Source organism: Apus apus, chromosome 4 (assembly GCF_020740795.1).
Source record: "Apus apus isolate bApuApu2 chromosome 4, bApuApu2.pri.cur, whole genome shotgun sequence".
NCBI classification, from domain to species: domain Eukaryota; kingdom Metazoa; phylum Chordata; class Aves; order Apodiformes; family Apodidae; genus Apus; species Apus apus.
Window position 1 is genome coordinate 22361966 of NC_067285.1, and position 22628 is coordinate 22384593.

The 22628-nt window shown below is 36.4% G+C and overlaps 1 protein-coding gene across 3 annotated transcripts in view; it reads left to right on the forward strand.

Moving 5' to 3' along the window:
• ADK (adenosine kinase) overlaps window positions 1-22628 on the forward strand; it is a 282611-nt gene that overhangs the window by 252167 nt on the left and 7816 nt on the right. For all 3 annotated transcript variants that reach the window (XM_051616394.1, XM_051616396.1, XM_051616395.1), the window contains one exon: window positions 11862-11948. In XM_051616394.1, coding sequence (XP_051472354.1) covers window positions 11862-11948 — 87 coding nt within the window. The remainder of the gene's footprint in view (window positions 1-11861; window positions 11949-22628) is intronic.

Consider the following 22628-nt stretch of genomic DNA (forward strand, 5'->3'; position numbering starts at 1 on the left):
ACAGAGCAGAGATCCTGGCTAGTGGCAAAAGTGAACAAAGGAGCAGGCTGAATGGGTTCACCTGACTTCAGGAATTTAGGATTTATTTGTGTAAGACAACAAAACAACTAGAGGTAGTATTGTGGGGGAGGGAGGTTGATTTGATTTCTCAAAAATGCTTAATTGTCTAAAGGTGAGAGATTTTATGATTGGTTTGGCTCAGTGATTTCCACACGTGGTTTTATAGATAAAGCAAAGTCAAAATGGTTTAAATGCCATATGTGGAAATTAGGCTGTGCAAGTTAACTCATACACCGATGCCTTGACACACCTGAGCATGATACAGAATATGAAGTGGCAGTTCAGATATAACCCTCTGGATACCACAGAAATAACATTTAAGTTGTTGATCTCATTTGTATGAAAGTAGGCTCCAGCTTACTTTCACCATACTTGTTTTCTTTGTTAATGAATATAAAGTCAGTAAATTAAGCAGACGTGACAAAGTATATACAGACAATCATATTTAGTGAATACAGTAAACATGAACTATTTTTATGTTGTTACATTTTGGATATACCTACTAAATGTTATAATACTTATGCTTGTTTAAAAACAATGTATAGAGTCATCCTAAATGTTTGGAAGGCTACTTTGATTTTTTTGCTGTAGTCTGCTACCCTGTGCCTCCCACTGCCCTCCTAATCCATCCTGATTCCTCTGTCTGCCCTAGTGATTAGCAGTCAAAACTGAATCACAGAGGAGTCTATGGAACCAAATATTTATGTCCCTTGTAAACTGACACTGTGATATTGTACTGTGAACCTGAAAAGATGCCAGGCATTGTGGCTAATAGCAATTGATCACAAATGTAACTGCAGAACTCTTCTCCAAATTGTTGGCTTTATAAATTTGATAATAAGTACATTTCCTGACAGAGTATAGAAGTGCAATAAGCTACGCATGCCCTCTATTTCCTCCCCACCTGTTTGTACAGTATATTGTTGTTACTGACAACTGAATAAGAATTTTTAGGAGCAGTGGGCTATCAAATGATGGCAAATCTAAAGGTTATGCAAATTGTGCCAGTACAGCCCAGCTTGTTTCAGACCTCTTTTCTCTATTATCATATCAATTGAGTCAGCTCATAGTAGACAAAGCAAGGTTATGGGAACCACCTAGAGCATCATGCACCATTAAACATCAATGCAGCATACATGAACATCTGCAACAACGATCTTATTAACAGAGGATATAACGGAAGGCAATAAACAGCTTTCTTAGTCACTTAATTGCAAAAAATGTAATAACCTAATACTTGCATTATTTATCAACAGCAAGTTGGTAAAAAATTATGCAATTGTGTTGGATTAGATTACAATACCTTTTGCACACTGTAAATTACTACCAAAAAAATGAAAATCCATTTATGAGCAGTTAAACACTTTAGTTAGTAGAGTGCTAAAAATGCAATTTTCTTTTAGTCTCTGGTGCATCATGGAATGTAAGTATCTGTTGTTTGCATTGGCATTTTGATAAAACCAAGTAAAAAAATCTGAAGATTGTTTTTTGATTTCCTGCTTAATTAGACAGCTTAAATGTTTCAAAAATCAATGGACAGTTATTGTGTAAGGTAGAATACAGAAACCACAGACTGGTCTTTGTGTGTGCAACTGAAACAGATGTTTAGAGAAAAAAAACAAAGCATGTTAGATGTTTGTACTGTATGTGTATTGTGTGTTGGCTTCTGAGGTCATCGCAACGCTGGTCTAGAAGATGAGAGCATGTGAAGCTGTGATCTCAAATGGCTTAGGGAAATGAATACAGAAATTAGAATGTTATAAATTGGTGATGAAGAGAAATGAGGTTTTGTTCTTGAAGGCCAAGTCAAACTGTTAAGGATAAGCTAGAGTTGGAGCACATCCTTTTCTGAAATCGGATAATTTGGCGGGGAGTGACAGCCCTCCTTTCCTTGGAAACTGAGGTCATTGGTGGATTCCTTGGCTTTGGTTAAGAGGGAACCAGAGGCCTGCTCATAACAGGCTAGAGCTGCAGGAGAATAGCCTGACTCTTGCAGTTTCAGCCCCAATGTGCAAAATGTACCATCATTTGAGAATAAAATCAGGAAAAGAAAATCAGAGACTGGATGAGTAAAACAGTACAGGCTCAAAGGTCAAGCTTGACAAGTGCATTAGCAGAAAAACCTGCCCCAAACCTTAGTCTGCTTCCAAGCATCTCCATTCCTTCTGGAGCCCTCTGCTCCTGCCTCCTCTGCCACCAAGTAGCAGCTATTGAATCAGACTTGTATTTATATGGAAAAAGCACAACACCTTCTAAGTTTTTGTTGGCATAAAAATCCATCTTATGCTCAGATTGTTGGTTACAATCAGCCTCCAGGTCACATGTGGACACCTCAGACGTTTCTGTAATCAGTAGGAATCAACAGACAACAGAGAACAACTGGGGGGGAAAGGGTGAATGAAAGTAAATGAAAAGACAGTAAGGAGCAAAGATGAGTAAAAGCTTAGTACAAGTATAAATTTGGCAAGTTGAGAGTTACGTAAGTTTTTTTTGTTTCCATAAAAAAGGAAAGTTTTTATTTAAAAATGTTAAATTGGAAGTCTTATTAAAAAAAAATAAAAATCTGGGCAACAAAGCAGGCAGTATGTCTAAGTAACCATTAAGCATATGTTTTATACTGAAATGGTTTTGAAAAGAACAAGTAACAAGAATTTTCCTTTTTTTTCCTCACATTTTAAAGTTACAGTTCAAATTAACTCCGTAGGCTAACCAGAGCTTTTTCCTGCCTATCTGTTTTTTAAAACAGTATCTGCTTCATGCCTGCCTTTGTAACTTTTCATAATTATATCAGCAGAGTGCTCACATTTGATTTTTATGCATCTGTTTACTTCCTTACCAACTCTGTTTTTCAGGCTAAAAACTCTTTAAAGCAGGAACTTTTTTTTTCCTTCTAATACATATCTCGGTGGTCACCTTGAAAATAATGAGAATACAAATCAGGTTTAAAAGATCACAAGTTGAACTTGACTATATGTGTTAATTAAAGTTTGATCATTTTTAATATGTCTTATTGCTTCTAAAAAGAAGATCAATGTGCTGTTTTGTTTTTTAGGTTGAAATAGCATAAAACTGAATAATTTAATACTACACAAAATTAACCAAGAGTGACAGGCAATGGCAGGAGTTTGACAAGGTTCCACAGAGATGGAGGTTGGAAATTTTTATTTGTCTACCAGGTAGTTATTTTAGTTTTGTCAAGCAGCCTGCTTTTATAGCATTGGGGTTTTCTTTAAATGGCAGTGGTGCACACACTGTAAAACCTCCTGTATTACCTTTATGAGTGCCTGTATCCTCCTGCCAGGCTTTAAAGGGCTTGTTATACAAACATATGATTTAAGAGCTCTTGCCAGAAACTGTTTGTAAAAACTGGTATTATAATATCTATCCAAATTAATTTAGTTCAGTAGGTAGACAATATTGTATAAATTCAGGGCAGCATAATTTACATTAAAATGTATGTGAAATTATTCTAAAAGGTGGTAGATTAACCATCCTATTTAAAGCAATGGTTAGGTAATACTTCTAAACTGATCAAGAGATACCACAAAGATCATAGTGTGAGATATTTAGTTATCGAAGAAATTATCTGCTGCTAATTTAGGAAAAGAAACTAACAAACAAAAAAACCCCAAAAACTTCATTTGGGGCCAGATTCTCTTTCTAGATTGCCATAATCCTTAAAGAATTCCATTAGAAACAGTGGAGTTGCTCAGTTTTTAACTAGCATTTCAAGAACAGAATATTTTCCCCTTGAGCTTAGAAGAAATTTCAGCTTCTACTGCAGTGGCATCTTCTAATAGATCTGAAATCTGCAAAAGCCTGAGAAAATGCATTTAGCAAGCATGTTTCATTCTTCAAAAATAAATAAGTAGTCAAGGGAGATCTTAATTAAAGGCAACACAGAATTTACAAATACAGCATAAGAACAAAACCCAAAATATTAATAATTCTATGTCTGGGCTCTGGGTTAAAAGGACCAAAAAAAATTTCTACATGCAATTTGAATATTTAAAGACAGTAATGTAGAATTTCTATGGTATTCCTACTTCAGCAATGTCCAACTGATATCCAATTAATAGATTTTTAAGGAGAAATATATATATATACACACACACGTTATTTTTGTAATTTTTTTAGGGAAGGCTGTCTCTTTCATTCTGATGGGCTGATTGTATTTATGAAACTAAATATAAATTCTCCCAGAAGAAAAAGCTCCTTCAGAGCTGCTCTGTAGTGACCTAATGCTCACTCCTTCTCTTTTCAGTCTTACTGATGCTCAAGTAAAATAGAAGTGCCTTGGGCCCATTTCTGCCTCCACTGACGACCCATGCTTCTCAGATTATCATGTAGCATAAACCAAGCTGTCATGTAACATGGCATTTATTTAACTGATGTGATTTCTGTGTTCACCACTCTGAAACTGAGGTATAACTAAGAAAGCTTGTAAGTTTTGACAGGTGTGTTTGCCCCGCTAGGGCAATATGCTTAATGTATAAAAAATGTGAGGCATAATACAATTTTCAAATTTGATTCAAAAATCAAATTATAATGTGTTTTCCCCCTTATTTCTAGCCAGTGCCCTGATAAACTTTGGGTAGGAATTGCCAATTGCCTTGACCTCATTATAGGTTGGTATTGATGGTCCAGCTATGCAGTGTTTTAAGGTATGTCTGTAAAATACCATTAAATGGAGCAGAAACATACCTGCATTCCTGCTGGTATGGGAGTCGGTGCAAACAGTAAGTGAAGTGCACAGTCCTGAGCTGAAAGATGCTTCATTTGCACAGTCCCATAGCCAAGTTTCAGAAGGTTAAAGAGCAGGTGTGAGCTAGAATGTATGTGTTGGTGGACATACATGTGTGATGCATTCTTTACATTAGACATTGACATTCCAACTGTCAAATTTTGTGTGTGTTTTCAGTTCTTAAGCTACATATTTACAGAGAGAAATGGATTTGTTTGTATTCCCCATTCCCACATACAGCTCCAAAAGTAATAATTGGGGGGAGGGAGGAGCAGGGGCTTGGCTTGTTTTTTTTAAGGATCAAATAAGATGTACAGTGTCTGAACCAATACATATAGGATATACCGTGCAGGAAGAGATACTTATATTTGTTAATATCCAAGATCTGCTTTTGTGTCACCCTGTACTTGCAGTGCTGTGGCTAGGTTCCCTGCACTAGAGCATGCTTTCAAGAGAGACAAGGATCATACAATTCATGGATTTCATTTATAGTCACCAATCTCTTCTGTCTTCAGGACTGATTTGATCTGAGCTCTTCATTGTCATTCCAAGACAGTCATTGTGTTGTATCAAAGAAACATCTGCAGAAGCTTAATTTTGGTGCCTATGACTTCACACCCTTTGCCTTTCCTAAGTCTTCAACCTCTTTCCTGGTCCAGAAAGAGGTCACAGGAAAAGAATTTAGCTCTGAACACTACCTTATGTCTTCAGCAGCCATGCTGAGTTAGAGGAGTGCGTTTTCTGGCAGTTCAGTGGGCACAGTTTCAGCTCCCTCTGAAATCTCTGCCTAGCGGGCAAATGGCAATACTGTTGTGTGCTCGGAAAGGCTTTTTCAACAGAGTTCATTGCCATTCTAAACCTTAAACATTGTGACACATGCCAGAAAAATTCAGCAGCTTGTTCTTTAGGGCAGTTTTTCCATATACATATATATATATATATATATATATATATATATATATAAAATTAATGTTATTACCAAACTGAAACAAAACTAGTATTTTCTGTTGACCTCTTGCTTCCCTATCTTTTACACACAGTCATCTTTTTTTTGTTGTTGTTTACTTATGCAAACAAAAATTTTTTAATATGAGAAATAAAGCTTCAACTCACAGCACTGGCATGATGATGTAAAAAATATTGATGTTTAAGTGGCTGTCACACCTGTAAAGTAAAAAAGTCACATTTGGGCCTATAGAAGCCACTCATTGAGTCATTAGTTGATGCTGTTACATTTTTAAGAATTTTAACTAGATAGAGTTCTGAGTGTGATCTCATTCTGGTATAAATCAAAAGTTATTTAAAGGGACTGGTGTTGAATTAACAGGACAGAAGCAGACATAGGTTCAGAGGCTAGACAGTGACTGCAATAATAGTGTTTAATTTTACATTATTGCTTACAGTTGATATGTATGAGTGTGCAAGTTCCTCTGGAGGGACCTTCTTTCCCCTATTAACTCTAATCCTGTGAATCACCCTTTAGTGAGATGCTATGACTTCTGAATAAAAATATTCTCAACTAGATAATGGGATGTGTATGTCTGAGGGGAGCTATAAAGGTAAGATAAGTCTCATTGAACATTTTTTTATTGACTTCACCTCCTAGAAGAGAGGGAAGATGAGGTCTGCACACTGTCATTTCCCCTACAGGACCATGAGTAGGGCAACAGATGATACAGTCTTTGGCATCATATTCCCTCTCTGTTTCTACTGACAATAAACTAGCTGCCTCTGAAGGACAGTGCTTTGCATCCTGGTCAGCACAGCTATATGGACTTACTGTGCTTAGCAAGCTGCAAAAAGGATTTTAGCCTGATTGCACTACTTCGTTCTTTCATTATGGAAATAAATTAATATTTGTATTAATTGTATCATACCATAGACATATAAATGCATTATGAATGACTGCTCTATAACTTATTTAGGGTAACATTATTTATTATAGTAATAAAGGCTTAATTTTTCTGCATTACTATTTAAAAAGTTTCTTGCCTACATGTTGAATTATTTGGAATACAGCTTCATTTGTGTATTATTAAAATGCTAGATTAGAAAGATCCTAAAGCATGTGGCTGACTTGTATCTTGCTTGTTATACTATTTAACTCCATTGACTTGCACAAATAAATCCCTTATTTTTCTGACAAGCCCTACCTAGCTACAGCACCAGGCCAAACAATGCACAGAACAAGAGGGAGGAGAAAGAAGATGTCAGCATGCAAAACAAGGCAAACTTAACATGCACACAAAAAGTGCCAGGGGGCCTGGAGTGTTCATCCAGTACAGCTATCTGAAAGTCCTGGCCTGAAAATCCAGGGTCTCATTCTGTTTGCTTTGAAATGACAGATTGAATCAGCATTGCCAGGTTTGAAATACATCATCACTGAAAGGCTTGAGGATTTTCCTACCAGGGGTTCAGTGCACAGAGCCCTGCCTCATGTTGCCTTGTAACTTTGGGCAGTGCTGTGCTGATATGGTGGGAGAATTGCAGTATCTCTTTCATTTACTTTATCAAGTGTGGTCTCTTTGCATCAAGTACAGCAACAACAGCATTTTCATTGTAGAAAAAAACAAAACAGGAGAGAGTGTTGTTATAATAATAATTTTTAAAGATGTATTAATGTGCTGAAAAAGGTGCAGAGATTTTGAGCCGATAGGATTCTGGGTTTTATCTTCTGGAGAGAGGTGAGAGCTCAGAATCATCCTGACTGTCATGGGCTGGTTCCAAATACTTTTCTCATTACTTCTTACCTTATAGCTGCCCAGAGACATTTATAGGTTTTGAGTTCAGGTTTCTATGTTCTGTTAAGCTCTTCCTGTCTTCTTTTTTTTTTTTCCCCTCCTTTCTTTTTATCTGTTTTTGGCCCCTGATCTAAAGAAAATTAGAGAGGATGGAGATGGGGAGGAGATGGGACAGAATTCTGTTTCACAGTTGTTCCTTTTTTTACAAGTTAAATCTCACAAAAGAAACATGAAAGTGTCTCCATCTTGTAAGCATCTGTACAACCAGTACCAGCCCATGGATCAAAAGCTCATTTGAGGAAATAGCTGGACATTTTTGTGTATATTTTAGGGCTCCCTTCTTCCTTTTATTTTAATACAAAATTAAGGACACTCCAACATATTGCCCATAAGAGTTCTGTTACAGGTAATTAAATGTAAGTTTACACATTTAATCTACTTTGAAGAGCAAGAGAGACTGGTAAATGACCCAGTTAAGGAAAGTACTCAGCCTAATTGGATGTAATGATTGCTTGCTGGTGTTTATTACTGTACTAAGAGTAGACTTGTAGTCTGTGATTCTAATTTGGTTTAAAGACAGACCTGTAGGACTGCAGCTATCATCAGAGTTCGATTGTTGAAGCTAACATCATGCAATAGGCTTGTGTTCATTTGGGAGCTTAAGCGTATTAGAAGGGAAGGAGTGCTGATTTTTCAGTTAATAATTGCTCTCCAATTGTTTTCTCTCCAGACTGTTTTAACTACAAGAATGTCTTAAGATATGCTAGGACATGTTTTTGCCTGAGGAAAATACATCTTTATGTACATAATGCAACCAATTAACAATAACTAAATGTACCAATGGGCTGATTCCCTCTGATTTAACTCTGAATATTGTCTTCAGCCTATGAAATCTCCACATTAATGTTTGATTGTTATTATTTTTGTATAATTCCAAAACAGTTTAGTTCCTCACCAGTATAAAATCATTGAGATAGCTGAATCAAAGCCCCAACATTTTGCATTTCATTAATTCTTATTACTAAAACTTCCCTATTACAGACACCTTGTTACCCTCATAGTTCTGGGCTTCCAGGAAATGGTATCCAAATGGAATGTGTTGTATGCCAGGGTGTTTACCATAGAAGATATTTGTTGCTTAAAAATAGAACACTGGATTTTGTGCCCAGAGGAGCAGCACTTGGACTTCAAAACACTTATGTAATTATTCTTTATTTCATAAGCTCTCAGAATGATAAATGAAATCAGAACTGACTTTGAAAAGCAAGGCCACTGATGACCAGTGCACTTAGCCAAGTGTGTCTCTGTGTTCACTATGATGGATTTGGGAGTTTTATATCATAATACATTACAAACAAAAATGAATTTAAAGCAACGTTAAAGTCACAAAAGCAAGGATATTCAGAATAGAGACTTCTGCTTCATCTTAATTCACCTTGTTGTGCCTAGCTGTTAGAAAAACACAAATCAGTGAGAGTTGTTAGATATTTTTATGCTATCACACAGACATAGCAAGGTAAATTAATGCCAGCTTTAATTCTAACTGACTTCATTTACTGAGAAAGAAGGAAAGAAAGAAAGAAAGAAAGAAAGAAAGAAAGAAAGAAAGAAAGAAAGAAAGAAAGAAAGAAAGAAAGAAAGAAAGAAAGAAAGAAAGAAAGAAAGAAAGAAAGAAAGAAAGAAAGAAAGAAAGAAAGAAAGAGAAAGAAAGAAAGAAAGAAAGAAAGAGAAAGAAAGAAAGAAAGAAAGAAAGAAAGAAAGAAAGAAAGAAAGAAAGAAAGAAAGAAAGAAAGAAAGAAAGAAAGAAAGAAAGAAAGAGAAAGAAAGAAAGAGAAAGAAAGAAAGAGAAAGAAAGACAGACTTTGGTATAATTTTGTTTGTATCTTTCAATATGTATTATTGTTAACTATAGTTTTGTAGACTCTATTATGCTGGCAAAGGTTCTCCTCAGGTTTAAGAAAGATAATTTGCCTATTGGATGTGTGCAGGTGGTAATCTCTTTCTAATGTAGTATGTGTTCCAAAGCCATGCTACCTGCTTCTGAAACTTCAGTACTTCGAAATATAATTGTTCCTCTTGAAAATACATAAAGTTATAGAGACAGAATGTGTCCTCTAGGTAGAAATGGAAAACTGTGATCAGAAAAAAATATTGTTCTCGTACAGCTGATTTCCTTGATGTTTGGGGTTTTAGACTAATTTGGTTACTTACAATTACATCTACTGTAAAAATACTAAGAGTAAGAGCTCAATAGAATAAGTGCAATACTCACCTGCAAGTACTAGAGGGAGCTCAATGAAGTAATCAGGACAGGAAAAGAAAGGAAAGATGATGGTGAGAACTTTTGTTTCTGTTAATTTGATTGAATAGAGTCTTATTTGATGCCAAGCCTCATTTACAGCATTTGAAATATAATTCACTCTCTGTGCCCAAACACATACATTTGTATGCATATGCAAGTGTCTACTGTGTATTTCATGTAGAACATGTGTGTGGCCATGCGCACTTGGGAGGGAAGCAGGTTAGTTTACTGCAGTGTGTCTCAACAGAGTTAATAGCTTTGTTCATTGTTTTAGCATTACCTAGAATAAATCTTATATACCTTCTTATGAAATGAATGAATACACTCTGCTCGTCTGGCAGAGTTTAATTTAAGACCACTCTTTCATGATTTCCAATTCAAATGAATCCTGTTAAGATTATTAAAAAAATATTGCTCTCTAAGACTATCTTAAGAGCAGAACACAGCATTGAAGCACTTTTCTAAATAGCTTTCTTAACAGGATAGAGAGTAGGATGCACTGAAAACTGACTGAAACCTGTTCTTTAATTGGAATATTCATCTTATGTTTTTCATTACCCTTTTTCCTTTGCCTCTCATGGATGGTTGTTGCTAATGCTCCTCTCCCCCCCGCCTCCTGGTGGGCCAGCCAACAGTTCCCTCTGGAGGCAGCATCATTATATCTGCCTGGTTCACTTAGTAGCAGATGGTGAAGAGCAGTAGAGCTGATACACTGCATTTCACAGAAACCAGGATCCTTCTGCTACCTCTGCAGCATACACAGATTTGCCTGATTTGAGTCTGTGAATTCTTTATGTGCCTCCCAAACTAGGTTTCCTTGTTTGCTACTGTCTATGTCATGTGAGAGAGATTTTTATGATCCGCTCTGTTGCTGGACAGTGAAGAAACTACTGATCTCCAGTCTTCAGCTACTGGAGGATCTATTTCCCATTTTATTTCTATTTTTACCAAAAAATAAAACAGCTTTGATGGTTTTCATTTTCACTGGTTGACAGGCTTTTCTTCCCCCTCCCCTTTTTTAATTCCTGCTGTCTGCCAAAGGACAATCTGTTTGCTCTGAGACAGTTTAATGCATACTGACTACCAGAGGCAGAAGTTCCATTGGCTCTGTTACAGGGGTAATTTACACTTGAACAAGGTATTGTGACAAGGTGGTAATTATATTTTTATCACATCATTATGACATTACCACCTGGAAAACCGTAGCTGATTAATTAGTGACATATATTAAATTTATAACCCTAGAACTCTATAAAGTTATGGTGTAATTATGTTGAACTGTGGCATGGTAGTGAATTGGAGGTGAAGATGCTGAGTATCCACCTATTGCAATAGGTTTAACGAGTGCCAGTAGAGGGCAGGGAGCTGCAGAGAAGGAAATATTTTTTCTAAAAAGAGTACTAAGGAAGAGGGTGAAGTCATCTTGAAAACAAATATAGTCAAATGGCAAGTTGCAAGGCTTCTTGCATATATGTGTTTTTCTTTTAAAAGAATGTCACTTGAGAGCACTTTGATTTAAAATAGTTCCTGCTTTTTATTTCACAGCTTTGTTTATTAGTTCATGTGCATTTTGGTTTTTATAATGCAGCAATTTCTGTTGAACTTTTGCGAGCTTAGACTGGCCATTCAGGAGGCTACATCACCTTACTGCAACTAATAGAAAGTACTGGTGTTGGCAAGATGGATTTTTCTTAGTCTTGTCTATATGCCCAAGTATTCTGTGTGCTCCTGATTTACTTTTTTGCTATTGCCCTTAATATTAGGTGATAAAGATAAGAAATTAAGCAGGAAGTAATTAATGAAAATGTCCACAACATATAGCTTGATCAAATGTGTTCATGTATCTCTGTGCATCAAATACAAACAGGATTCTAAAGCAAATCTATTTTTATCCAAGTTATCATGTTAAATATCAGAGCTCCAGTTTTTAATTGTTTTGATTTTCATTTTTTGTTGTGCTTTTCAAAGTTGTATCTCCAAGTAACTCATGTTTTATTTTCCCCTTCCACTACAGAAAACGAAGTGACTACTTTCCCTGTGTTGGTGAGTGATCAGAGTGAAATTGTGGATACCAATGGAGCTGGAGATGCATTTGTTGGAGGTATTTCTTCCTTCCATCACTTGTTTGGGGATTTTCCTATTATTCTATCTGTATAAAATCTAGCATTTTTTCATTCAACTGTCCTTCAGAACGAGCTGCATTCTTTTAGCACTTTTTTCTGCATCCTGAAGTTATATGATTTAATTAAGTCCTGCTTTTCAAAAGGAAAGTGTGTTCTATTACTTTAAAAATAATATGCCATTATGCTGTACTCTGGTAGTTTTCATGAGATTAATTGTATCTGTCAGACTGTTGCATAAACAAGCTGCATCAAGTACTATATAGTGTACAGAAATCCCTCCTGGCTTAAATGTTAACACACTGTTGTTCTTTAAAACAGGTTGTAGTGAATATTAAACAGTATGTTAATAAGTGAGCATAATGTCTTCTGATCATGTCAATTTTGGTAGAACATCTGCTTCCAATACAACTATTGGATGTCAGAAAAGAACACAAAGGGTTAATTTGTTAAAACAAATCCAGAAAATATCTGGCATTGCTTAACCTCCATTTGAAAATTTAATATTTTTTTTTGGCACAAGCTCTAAGAAAAAAAGAGGATGTTATGTCTATGCCTGTTTTAAAAAATTATTCAATATAAGCCAAAAAAACCAATCTAATTCAAAAGTTTTATCACTCATTGTAACCTTCATATATGTAGTTCTGTGAATCTCTATTGCATCTTGAAGGCTCTAATATCCAGTATGTAGTAGCTATAAGGACCTCCATTAGTCAATAATTTACTGGAAATATTACCAAAGAGATTTTATAAATAGAGTTGCAGGGCTCAGACTTGTAGCTGTAAAGGGGATAACAAGAAGTCTGTTGCCAAATTAAAGCTTCGAAATTGTGTCCTGCTTAAGAAAAGTGTTCAACATTAACTTAATCTTAAGCAGGTAATTCCATCCTAACTCAATACATCACTTAAACAATGATAAATTCTCAGTATATGCTTAAAGCAGGCTGAAAAAAGTAGTGTTATTACTCATTGCTTTGGTGCTTTTGTGAATCAAAAAGGACAGAAATAGAGCGAAACACATTAGGTCATATTGTTCATACACCTTTTAGTACACACTTGTCACTCTCTATTGTTCCTAAATCACAAACAAGACTAAATTTGAACCAGTAAGTAACAGTGACTATAACATAAATAAGATATTCCTCAAGCCTTGTATACCTGTGCTCAGTGTATCAGCTGTGCCAGTGACCTGCTGTTCTTGTTGTAAAACAAAAAAACAAACCGTAACATCTTACCCATTTTGTTTTTAGATTCTGAAAATAAAAATACTGGGTAGGGCCCAGGTGAGCAATATGGTAGGCACAAACCAAGCTTTGCCTCAGCAGCAAGCAGCTTTTCATATGTCTGGCATGTTTATCTCTGGTTGTATTCAGTTCTTCAGATTACAAAATCAGGACTTACTTTTGTTCTTTCCTAGTTTAGCTGCAGGAAGACTATTGCAAGTAAATATTCCAGGTTTAAGAATTGACAGGTCTCTCATAACCCTTCCTCTTTAAATTATATCCTTTTCCCTGGTAGTGCCATATCTGCTGGTTTTATGGAGAAGGGCCAAAACGTTGACTTTACTAATTATTCAAAACATAGATTCATAGAATCATTCAGGTTGTAAGATACCTTTAAGATCATCAAGTCCAACCATTAACCCAGCACTGCCAAGTTTACCACTAAGCCATGTCCCTAAGGCACCACACCTACATGTCTTTTAAATAACTCCAGGGATGGTGACTCAACCACTTCCCTGGGCAGCGTGATCCAGTGCATAACAACTCTTTAAGTGAAGATTTTTTCCCTAATAGCCAATCTAAACCTTCCCTGGCACAACTTGAGGCTATTTCCTCTCATCCTATCACTTGTTACTTGGGAGAAGAGACTGACCCCCACCTTGCTACAAACTCCTTTCAGGTATTTGTAGACAGTGATGGGGTCTCCCCTCAGCCTTCTTTTCTCCAGGCTAAACAATCCCAGTTCCTTAAGATGCTCCTCAAAAATCTTGTTCTCCAGATCCTTCATCAGCTTCGTTGCCCTTCTCTGGACTTGCTCCAGCACCTCAGTGTCCTTCTGGTAGTGAGGGGCCCAAAACTGAACACAGGATTCAAGGTGCGGCTTCGCCAATGCCAAGTACAGAGGGACAGTCGCTTCTCAGCCACATCAGACTCTATTCCAAACTTACCCTCAACCAGCAATGTATGGAGTTCAGGCACATCCTGCCGGGCTGGCCTTAGATCAGTTGTGAGATTCCTTTCTCCAAGGGAAAAAATTATGTGGAAAATGCTAAACTCGTTTGGAAAGAAAATAGGTCATCTAAAAGATCAGCTCCCCTTTGTTGTTCTGCTGTGAGAACATGTCTGGATATAGCAAGCTTCAGTCTATTTGGGGTTATATCTTAACAAAGCTTATGGATCACTGTTTAAAGACATATATTCTTTTCCTCAGCTCCCCCACAAATAGCGCTGAGGCATCAGATGCATTTTGCATCTCCTGTGTCACTCCATAAATAATAAATTGGTCATTTATTCCCCTCAGAGAACAGATTTTCCTGAGTTTAGTCCAGATGGGAGATTTGGGAGGCATAACAGTCTAGAAACACAGCTGATTCTAGTCTTGTATACTGTGGTCTCCTTCATGGAGTCATTTCATTTTCCTTCCCATATGTAAGAAATAGGGTACTGGACTGGATAGGCTTTGATTTGGTCTGTGTTTCATTTAGGGGAAATGCCTGTATTTTATCTATATCACACTTTTCACGTGTTTTCAAAGTACATATTTGCAACAGGAAAAGTTCTTTCTTGTCTCTCTACAGGAAAGCCCTCTGGAGTAATGTTGCTAATACTACTCAACATATGTGTCTTCTGTTGATTCTAGCATTGAGACAGATGCAATTTTATCTTCCTGACAGAATTTTTGTAATGGGAAAGTTATATTCTCTTCAGTGATTTTCTAGCATCTTTCTTTGATTGAGGTTTTTATCAAGTTGTTACTACCTAGGCAACAGTACAGCTAATATTTTTATTTTAGTGTCCTTGTAGTAAAATGTTTCAAAATTCATTCTTTAATTAAAAAATGAACTCAGTGTTATAATATACTCTTCTGGAAATGTAGTTCCTTTATTCAAAGAGCAGAGAACAAGAGTCCCATGGCAAAGCCTCCCATACTTCTCTGGGACTGGTATATTAACAGGGGTTTTCTTGGAGCTAACATCTTGTCTGAGAGAGGAATGTGGGATATAATGAAAAATAACCCCATCAAGCAGGATTTCTTTTACATTAGGAGGTCAAGTTTGTTAGACTCTCTCATATTTTGAAAGGTCTTTCACGGAGGCACTCTATTCCAAAGGTATAACTCACAGATTGTAAAGGAAATTCCTTCTTGATAAGTATGCCAACTTGGCAGATCACTCCTCCTGTATTTCTCCATGTGAAAGTAGAAAATAAGAAATCTGTTGTGTTGTTGGTTTTGTTGTGTTTTTTTCTAGAACCTTTCTAACTACTGAAGGTCTTGAAACATTAAAGTCATGAAAAAATTTAAAGACAAAGTTTTCTGGGTACTTGTAACTCTGTGAGTTAATTCATGAGTTCAGCTTTTCTGAACATGCAGCTGCTGGCCTCCAAGGAGAGCTAGCTCACTCTTTCAGCTAGCAATAAGAAATAAACTGCATTCTTCAGTTGAAATGTGTTTTTATTAAGTTGGCACCAGGAGCATTTCTGAACTCCTTGCCTCTTACTGCAGGCATCAAGTCATCTGCTGCTCAGACTGGTGCAATGTATGAATGAGAAACTGGGTTTTAAAATTGCTGCAGGTCTCTTTATGCTAAAAACACTTCTCTAAACAATACTAACAGAGTTCTTCCTTTACTGCTTTCCATTAACACTTCTACCTTTTAGAAGTTTAAGCAATATTTATTTACTCTGTAGCATCTTAGCACCTCTTGTGGATTCCAGGGGTGCCACAGACTTTGAGTTATAAATCCCTGGAATACCCATAAATTAAAGATGCAATTCCACCTCCAGGTTCTGATGACATTGACAAATCACTTGGGCTTTGCTGACATGGCTTATGTCACAAGAGTCCTCTTAATGGAATTACAGCCTTCATTTGTAGAGTTTGCGGAACATTGTATTACTTGTTAAATTAACATTTACTTATTACTAATCTACCCCAGCTTGAACCTTTGCAGTAATTATAATCAAAGCATATTTAATGGCAATATATAGACTGCAATATGGACAGCATTACCACCTGATGCTTTCCTTTATGCTATCCTGCTCTCTTTAGTCAGAGTTAGGTCTGCCTTCTGTTTGGACTTCCCTTTGTCATTGCCACCATAGCTAATAAGACCAATAAGCATCTTTTCTGATAGTTACTGCTGTTGTTGCCTGCAAAATCTCTCCCCTAGAATCTGTCTACTCAGTGGAACTGGGTAAAGAATCCATAGTAAATGAAAAGGAGAAGGTGTAAAATCAATGTTTCTTCTGGTTTTGTCAATATAAATATATTGACTTAGTAATCTGCCATGATCTAGTCATATACTGCATGAAAAGTACTAAAGTATAAAATGTAACAACAAATCATTTTAAAGTAGCATGAAGAAGTAGTGACAGAATGATCACAGCAAGTGTGTATTTCTTATCACCCCGCTATAAAGATGTTATACCATTCTTAAGGAAAAGAAATCCTGAGAAAGAAGGAGCTCTTTGTCAAGCATTGTATGGTGCCAAATATCAGCTGATAGCAATTTGCCTCTGTCAGTATTAAAGCTGAGGTCAATGGCTCAAACCACCTGTCAATTTAAAAATTGCGTTGGCAGCTTTCATGTACCGAGGAATCTCATAAAGCTGCTAGCAGTAGTTTGAAAGCTACATTCAGAATTTTGTTGGTGCTCATGCTTACAGAATAGGCCGTTCTCTCTCTCTTGTGAAACCTAGTGTGAATCTTATGAGAAGGCCATCTACTGTCTCATCTAAAAGAGAACCACTCTGATGGAAGAGAGGGACAGCAACAAAAGAGGAATTGTCACCTCTTACATATGTCCTTGCATGAGTGTGCCTCATGGCATCCTTTTCTCAAGAGACCATAGGTCTTAGGGGAGATACTCCCCTCCTTCTGTTTCTGTTGCCAAACTGGCCAAATAAAACCATTTCTTCATCTTTAATATAGAGGTTAATTCTAAACACTATTTTTCCATCTTTATCTAGATGCCTCTGTAAATTAGATAAAGACCTTGGACTCCTAAGCATTTGCCTAAAGGTCATCGCATTTTTCAAATGTCAGCCTGTTTTCATGAGATAAATGCAAAATTTTTTCTATAGAATAACATTCAGCTTTTATTTCAGAGCTAAGTAATATTTGGTATACTTGTACATTACTGAAATTTTAAAATGTTACCCTTAACATGAAACTTTCTTCGAATATATTATGCATATACATATATGTATGTTTGTAAAGACACAGCACAAAAAATATAAATGTAGGTTTGCAAAGAACCTATAATGCACAGCATATTTGCTTATCATTGCTCCTCCACTATTAAAAGTTTGATTCAGAAACCTTTTTTAAAAAACAGTCCAGATCTGTTTTCTGGACACATTAGTGCAACTTTGGAGTACCTTGACTGAAGCTGGTGGATTTAAACAAGTATGCTATTGATAAAAATGGAAACAGGATTGAATCCAGTATAATAATTCTCATACTGTTGTTCTGCAGATTTGGTCATTCACAGAAAGAATGCAAAAATCTTTAAAATAATTTTTTAAAAAATCGTCTAGATGGGATCTAACGTGATCTGAGTTGGCCCTACTTTAAGTCAGGGTCTGGAGTAAGGACCTCCAGAGGTCCCTTCCAACCTAAATTGTGCTGTGGTCCCGTGAGTTCTAATACTACGGGAATTAGCCTCCCAGGTGCCATTTCCTTCTCTGAAAATGCAGCCCCAGTCAACTTCAGAGGGGCAGTGTTGGTGGCTGAAGAGTAGAAGCCAACTGGATTGAAAGATTAAGCTTATACATCTCACAATAAACCTGATATAGGACTGAGATGGACTGTACTCATGACTTTGTCTAAGTCTCATATGTATTTCATGTAAAGTAATTGTGTGGATGGAGGCCTATGCACATGTGGGAAATAAGTTCTTACAAATAGTTGCTATACAGATGTACCAGGAGTGCTAAACATGCCCAAAAGATCTGATTGTGCCTTCAGCAGAGACACGCGATTTGAATGGTTTGTCAGAATAAAGTTTCTTATATAGATTTATAGGGGTCTCCAAGATTGTGGAAGAATCTGTTTTCACTAAAAACACTGCAGAGAAAAAATGTTATATTTTCATCTCTGTATGAATCTGTTGTAAGAGCTGCTCTCCCTCCAGTACTTGCCAACCCTAAAACATTCTAGATTTGCTGAAATAGAACTTCTAGGAACTAGGAACATGTCTTTACTGAACAGCAAGAGTGTGATATCAGAAGCCACTTAATCCACTTACAGTGGCCTTTGTTTTGTATAAGGCTTTTATACTTGTTTAAGATATCTTGGGAAGTTTTTATCATTTTTTAATCACATTTGATAGAGGGAAGTACAGTGGATAAAATATCACTGCTGTGAAGGTACTGCCTTCTGTTAACACCAGAGCTCTGAGATGCAATTTTATTTGTTAGCTGGGAGTGAGGGGTATATTTTTTGGTGATATCAATTTAATATGTACATGCATGTAACTTGCTGATTTTTGGTACAAAATCTAACTTTACAAGCAAAGAGACAGCGGGATACGGCTCTGAATTGTTCCATCTTTTCTTTGAAGTAAAGATAAATGTTATAACAGAAATCAGCACTCTCTTAGTCTTCATTTATACAACATGGGTGGCTAATTGCCTCTGAGCAATCCTGTTGTTTCTGAGATCATGGCTGATGAAATATGAAGCTTTGAAATAAAAATACCTTCTTAATGTCATCAGCATTTAGACTGACAGCCTGTTTTGCCCATCTTTAATATTCTTGTTTTATAAACAGCATACATGAGTATAATAGCTGAGTTGCAGATAGGGCATCAATCCTTGTTTGCTACGGGATAGCTTGTCAAGATGTTCGTGACTTACTGCCCATGTGTTCTGATGGCATTCCTAACTCTCTCAGGTCACATTTAAGCCTAGGCTATTGCATTGTCATGTTATCTCTGTGACTGACCTTTTGCAAACTAGAAGATTACCAGAATGTATGTCCCGAGTTGATTTTTCTCAGTCTCAGCTAGAGGTACATCATTATTCTGATCAGTAATGTAGCCAGTTGCTAGTAATTTCAACATTAGTACTGGCACAATTTAGGAATTTGCCACAGTTTGAATTGCAACTACTTAAACAAAAACATAAACATAGATACCCCTCAGGAAAAAATATAGAACATTCCTGCTTTCCTTTTAATTTCCTACTTTACTTTTTACCAATTCCATTTACCAGCTCCTTTTTCCATTCAAAATTATTTCTTTGGAAACAATACACTTTTCTCTAGTGGCAAGTGTTGCCCAAGTATAATTTAATTGTCATCCAATCTGGTTTAATTGTTTTGTTTTAGTTGCTCCCCTTCTCTTGGTTTCTAACTGCTCATCTTAATTTTATTACATGTGGGGGGTTTTTATCAAAATGTAGTAATTTAAATATAGTAATTTGCGTTTCACCTATACAATTTAAAAGCAATCCAGAAAAGAACATAGTAGAGTTAGTGTAAGGCAAAACATTAGTACACTTGCTGTCATTTTTTAAATAAAATGTAGCAGCAAGAGATCAATTTAAATGGAGCAGTGTATGAAATTAAAAACCTTCAGAAGTTTCTAATTAGACTGAAGCAGGACCTGATCCTTCAAGCCGCTGTGTCTCTTTTCCTGTCAGTGACATTGTCAGTGTTAAGGGAGCCTCAGTACACAGCAAGAGGATTAATATTTTGCAAATAGGGTTTTAAAAAACCTAATTTACCTCACCATAATTTCAGTGACATTCTGGACAGGCTTTGTGAGAAATAAATGCCAAATAGGTTGTGTACCTTTTTAAAAAAAAAAAAACAAACATACGATGTTAAAAATAGATTTTCAAAACCAATTATAAAGTTCCAATTTTTGCTGTTAATAGCTATGGGACAATTACAAATTGACTTAATGCCTCAAAGCAAATAATCACCATTTAAAATACTTTGTCAGGCCTACTATCCCTATCCTCGTAACATTTCATTTTATGTTAATGTGTCACGTGTTAGAAAATCATGTAATGATTAAAAAAAATGTTCATGTGGTAGGTTAGAAATTACTTTAATGAGTTATTATTACCTTGCTCACAGACTGTTGGTAATATTTTCGTGTTATTTTAATGTGTTCTGAGTAGAGACAGAGGCACTAGTCAGATTGGATCATCAAGAACATTCCCCTGGGAAGCAGGGCAGGATATAGCCCTGTAAGAAACAATGTATCAGATTAAGCTGATGCTATATTTTCAGGAGATGCAGCAACACACAACAAAATATAAAAGTACACTGAAATATGTTATCTATTTCACTTGTGATATGACTTGCTGTGGTGCTATGGAGACGGGCACAGTGACCATAAAGGTACTTCTCAGGCTGTGGTGTTAGCTACCAGGATCCTCATGCATTTGCAGCTGCCTCTGTTGTATAATAGGATGGTAACATCTCCCATAATTTGTTCTCTTCCCCCACACTGAAATAGGCTCATACTTATAGTGGGAAGATGGCAAGGTTGCAATAAAAAAGAAATAAAAGAAAAAACATGGTCCCAGTTGAAAGCAGTGGCAGGAGCACAGCTTGTAGGTTCATTTGACACTGAGCTCTGTGTAAAGGGGCTTTACTGTTATTGGTGATCAGTAAAAGATTGGTATCAATCTAGGACTGTAACATATTTAAAGAGGCAAAATATATTAAATGCCACTATATTAAAATAGAAGCATTATGAATATAACGCTAGGGTAGGCTGTTTCAGCCCGCAAAAGTCAAGAAATGCATAGGCTGTGTAACTACAGTATTCACACTGCATTGGGTCTGCTTTTTTATTCTCTTTGCATGCTGCTGGCTTGATTGATGGATGTATTCTTGCAAATAGAACCTTACTGAGAGATGGTTGCCCTGCAAACACAACTTCAAATATCCTAGCTTTTGTTTATGTGAATCTGTACTGTGAGGTTACATTCATGTAGCCTTTTTTGTAGCCTTCAGTTAAAAAATGAATAGAGGGTAGTATAGTATTCCATTTTCTTATGCTTAGAATGTCATTATTTCTACTTTAAATAAATTAAATACTATTCCTCTTATCCCAAACAGTACGTGTAGTTATCTGCACCATTTAATGTCAATGCAACAGATCTGAGGGTCAGAAAATTTCCTCATCTACTAATAAAAGAAAACTTATTTCATTCTGCTGTGTCAAAAAAGGCTAAGGAGAAGTTTAACTTTTGAAAAACACTTCAAGGAAATTTTCTAGGAAATGTTTTTAGGAAAAACAAAGAAATATCAGACTAGAAAGTAAGATGGAGAGGGTGCTTCCAGTTAAAATACCTCTGTTTGGTTTGGCTTATACAGTGCCTTGAATATTCCTTGTAAACTCGGCATGTTATTTTTCTTTAATCAAATGCTTTCTCCTGATCCTGGCTGTTGGAGACGAGCCCAAAGCCACCAGATTCTGATCCAAAAGGAAATTTCCCAAAATTCATCATGTCAACTTAAAAATTAAAAATAGGACCAAACAATCAGAAGTTGCAACTTTGTTACTGGTTTCCTCCATCACATCTTTCTTGGAGCGTACTGTAGACTGAAATGATTATTTTTCTTGAACAGTAAGATGCTTAGAGGAGTTTAATAGGAGTGCTGTGCAACAGATTATAAGTTGAGTCCACTGAGGATGATTAATGTGGAGGGTGTCACAGTATAAAACACATAAGCCTCCCCTCCAGCTTTCAGCTGTTCCCCCTCAAAGGGTGGGCAGTATTCACTCAGGGCATAGGCCAGCAATGGGAAAACTCCCATCAATCCCACTAGGCTTCAAATCAGGATCTAAACTTTCTCCATCCATTGCACAGCCTTACACTGTAGAGTTACAACCACTGTTTCTACTTGCCTAAAGGCATCAATTAAACAAGACTCCTGATTTTCCTTAGAGTCTCTGATGGGCCCAAGTATCTATAGAGAGGCCTTGGGAAGTGCGATGACACTTATTCTATGAGCTGCAGTGAGCTGTCCAAACAGAGGTAATCAGACATGCAATGCAATAAAATTATTCAGCCTTGAGTAACTGAATGCTGATGGAATAACAGGGATGAAGTGGAGTTTTCTTTCTTTTTTTTTTTATTGTCACATTTTTGCAGGAAACTTTCGTTAACATTTTCCACATGTAATTGTTTAAAGCACTAGAGTCTGAACTCTTTTTTGCTTTGTGTATTCAACACCTTCACTCCATTCCAGGAAGACTGTTAAACTGAAAACACTCCTTTCACTTATTCATAGTTGTCTAGTAAATGCAAAGTTGTATTATTTGCATGTGTCCATAAATGACTGTATAACCTTAGACTAAAGAAGACAAACACCCATCTAAGTGCTCCTTACAGAAATTCAATGCATTCAAAATGTGCCCATAAATATAAAGACAAGAGATACAGGGACAGCAATACTAATACTAAGTGCTT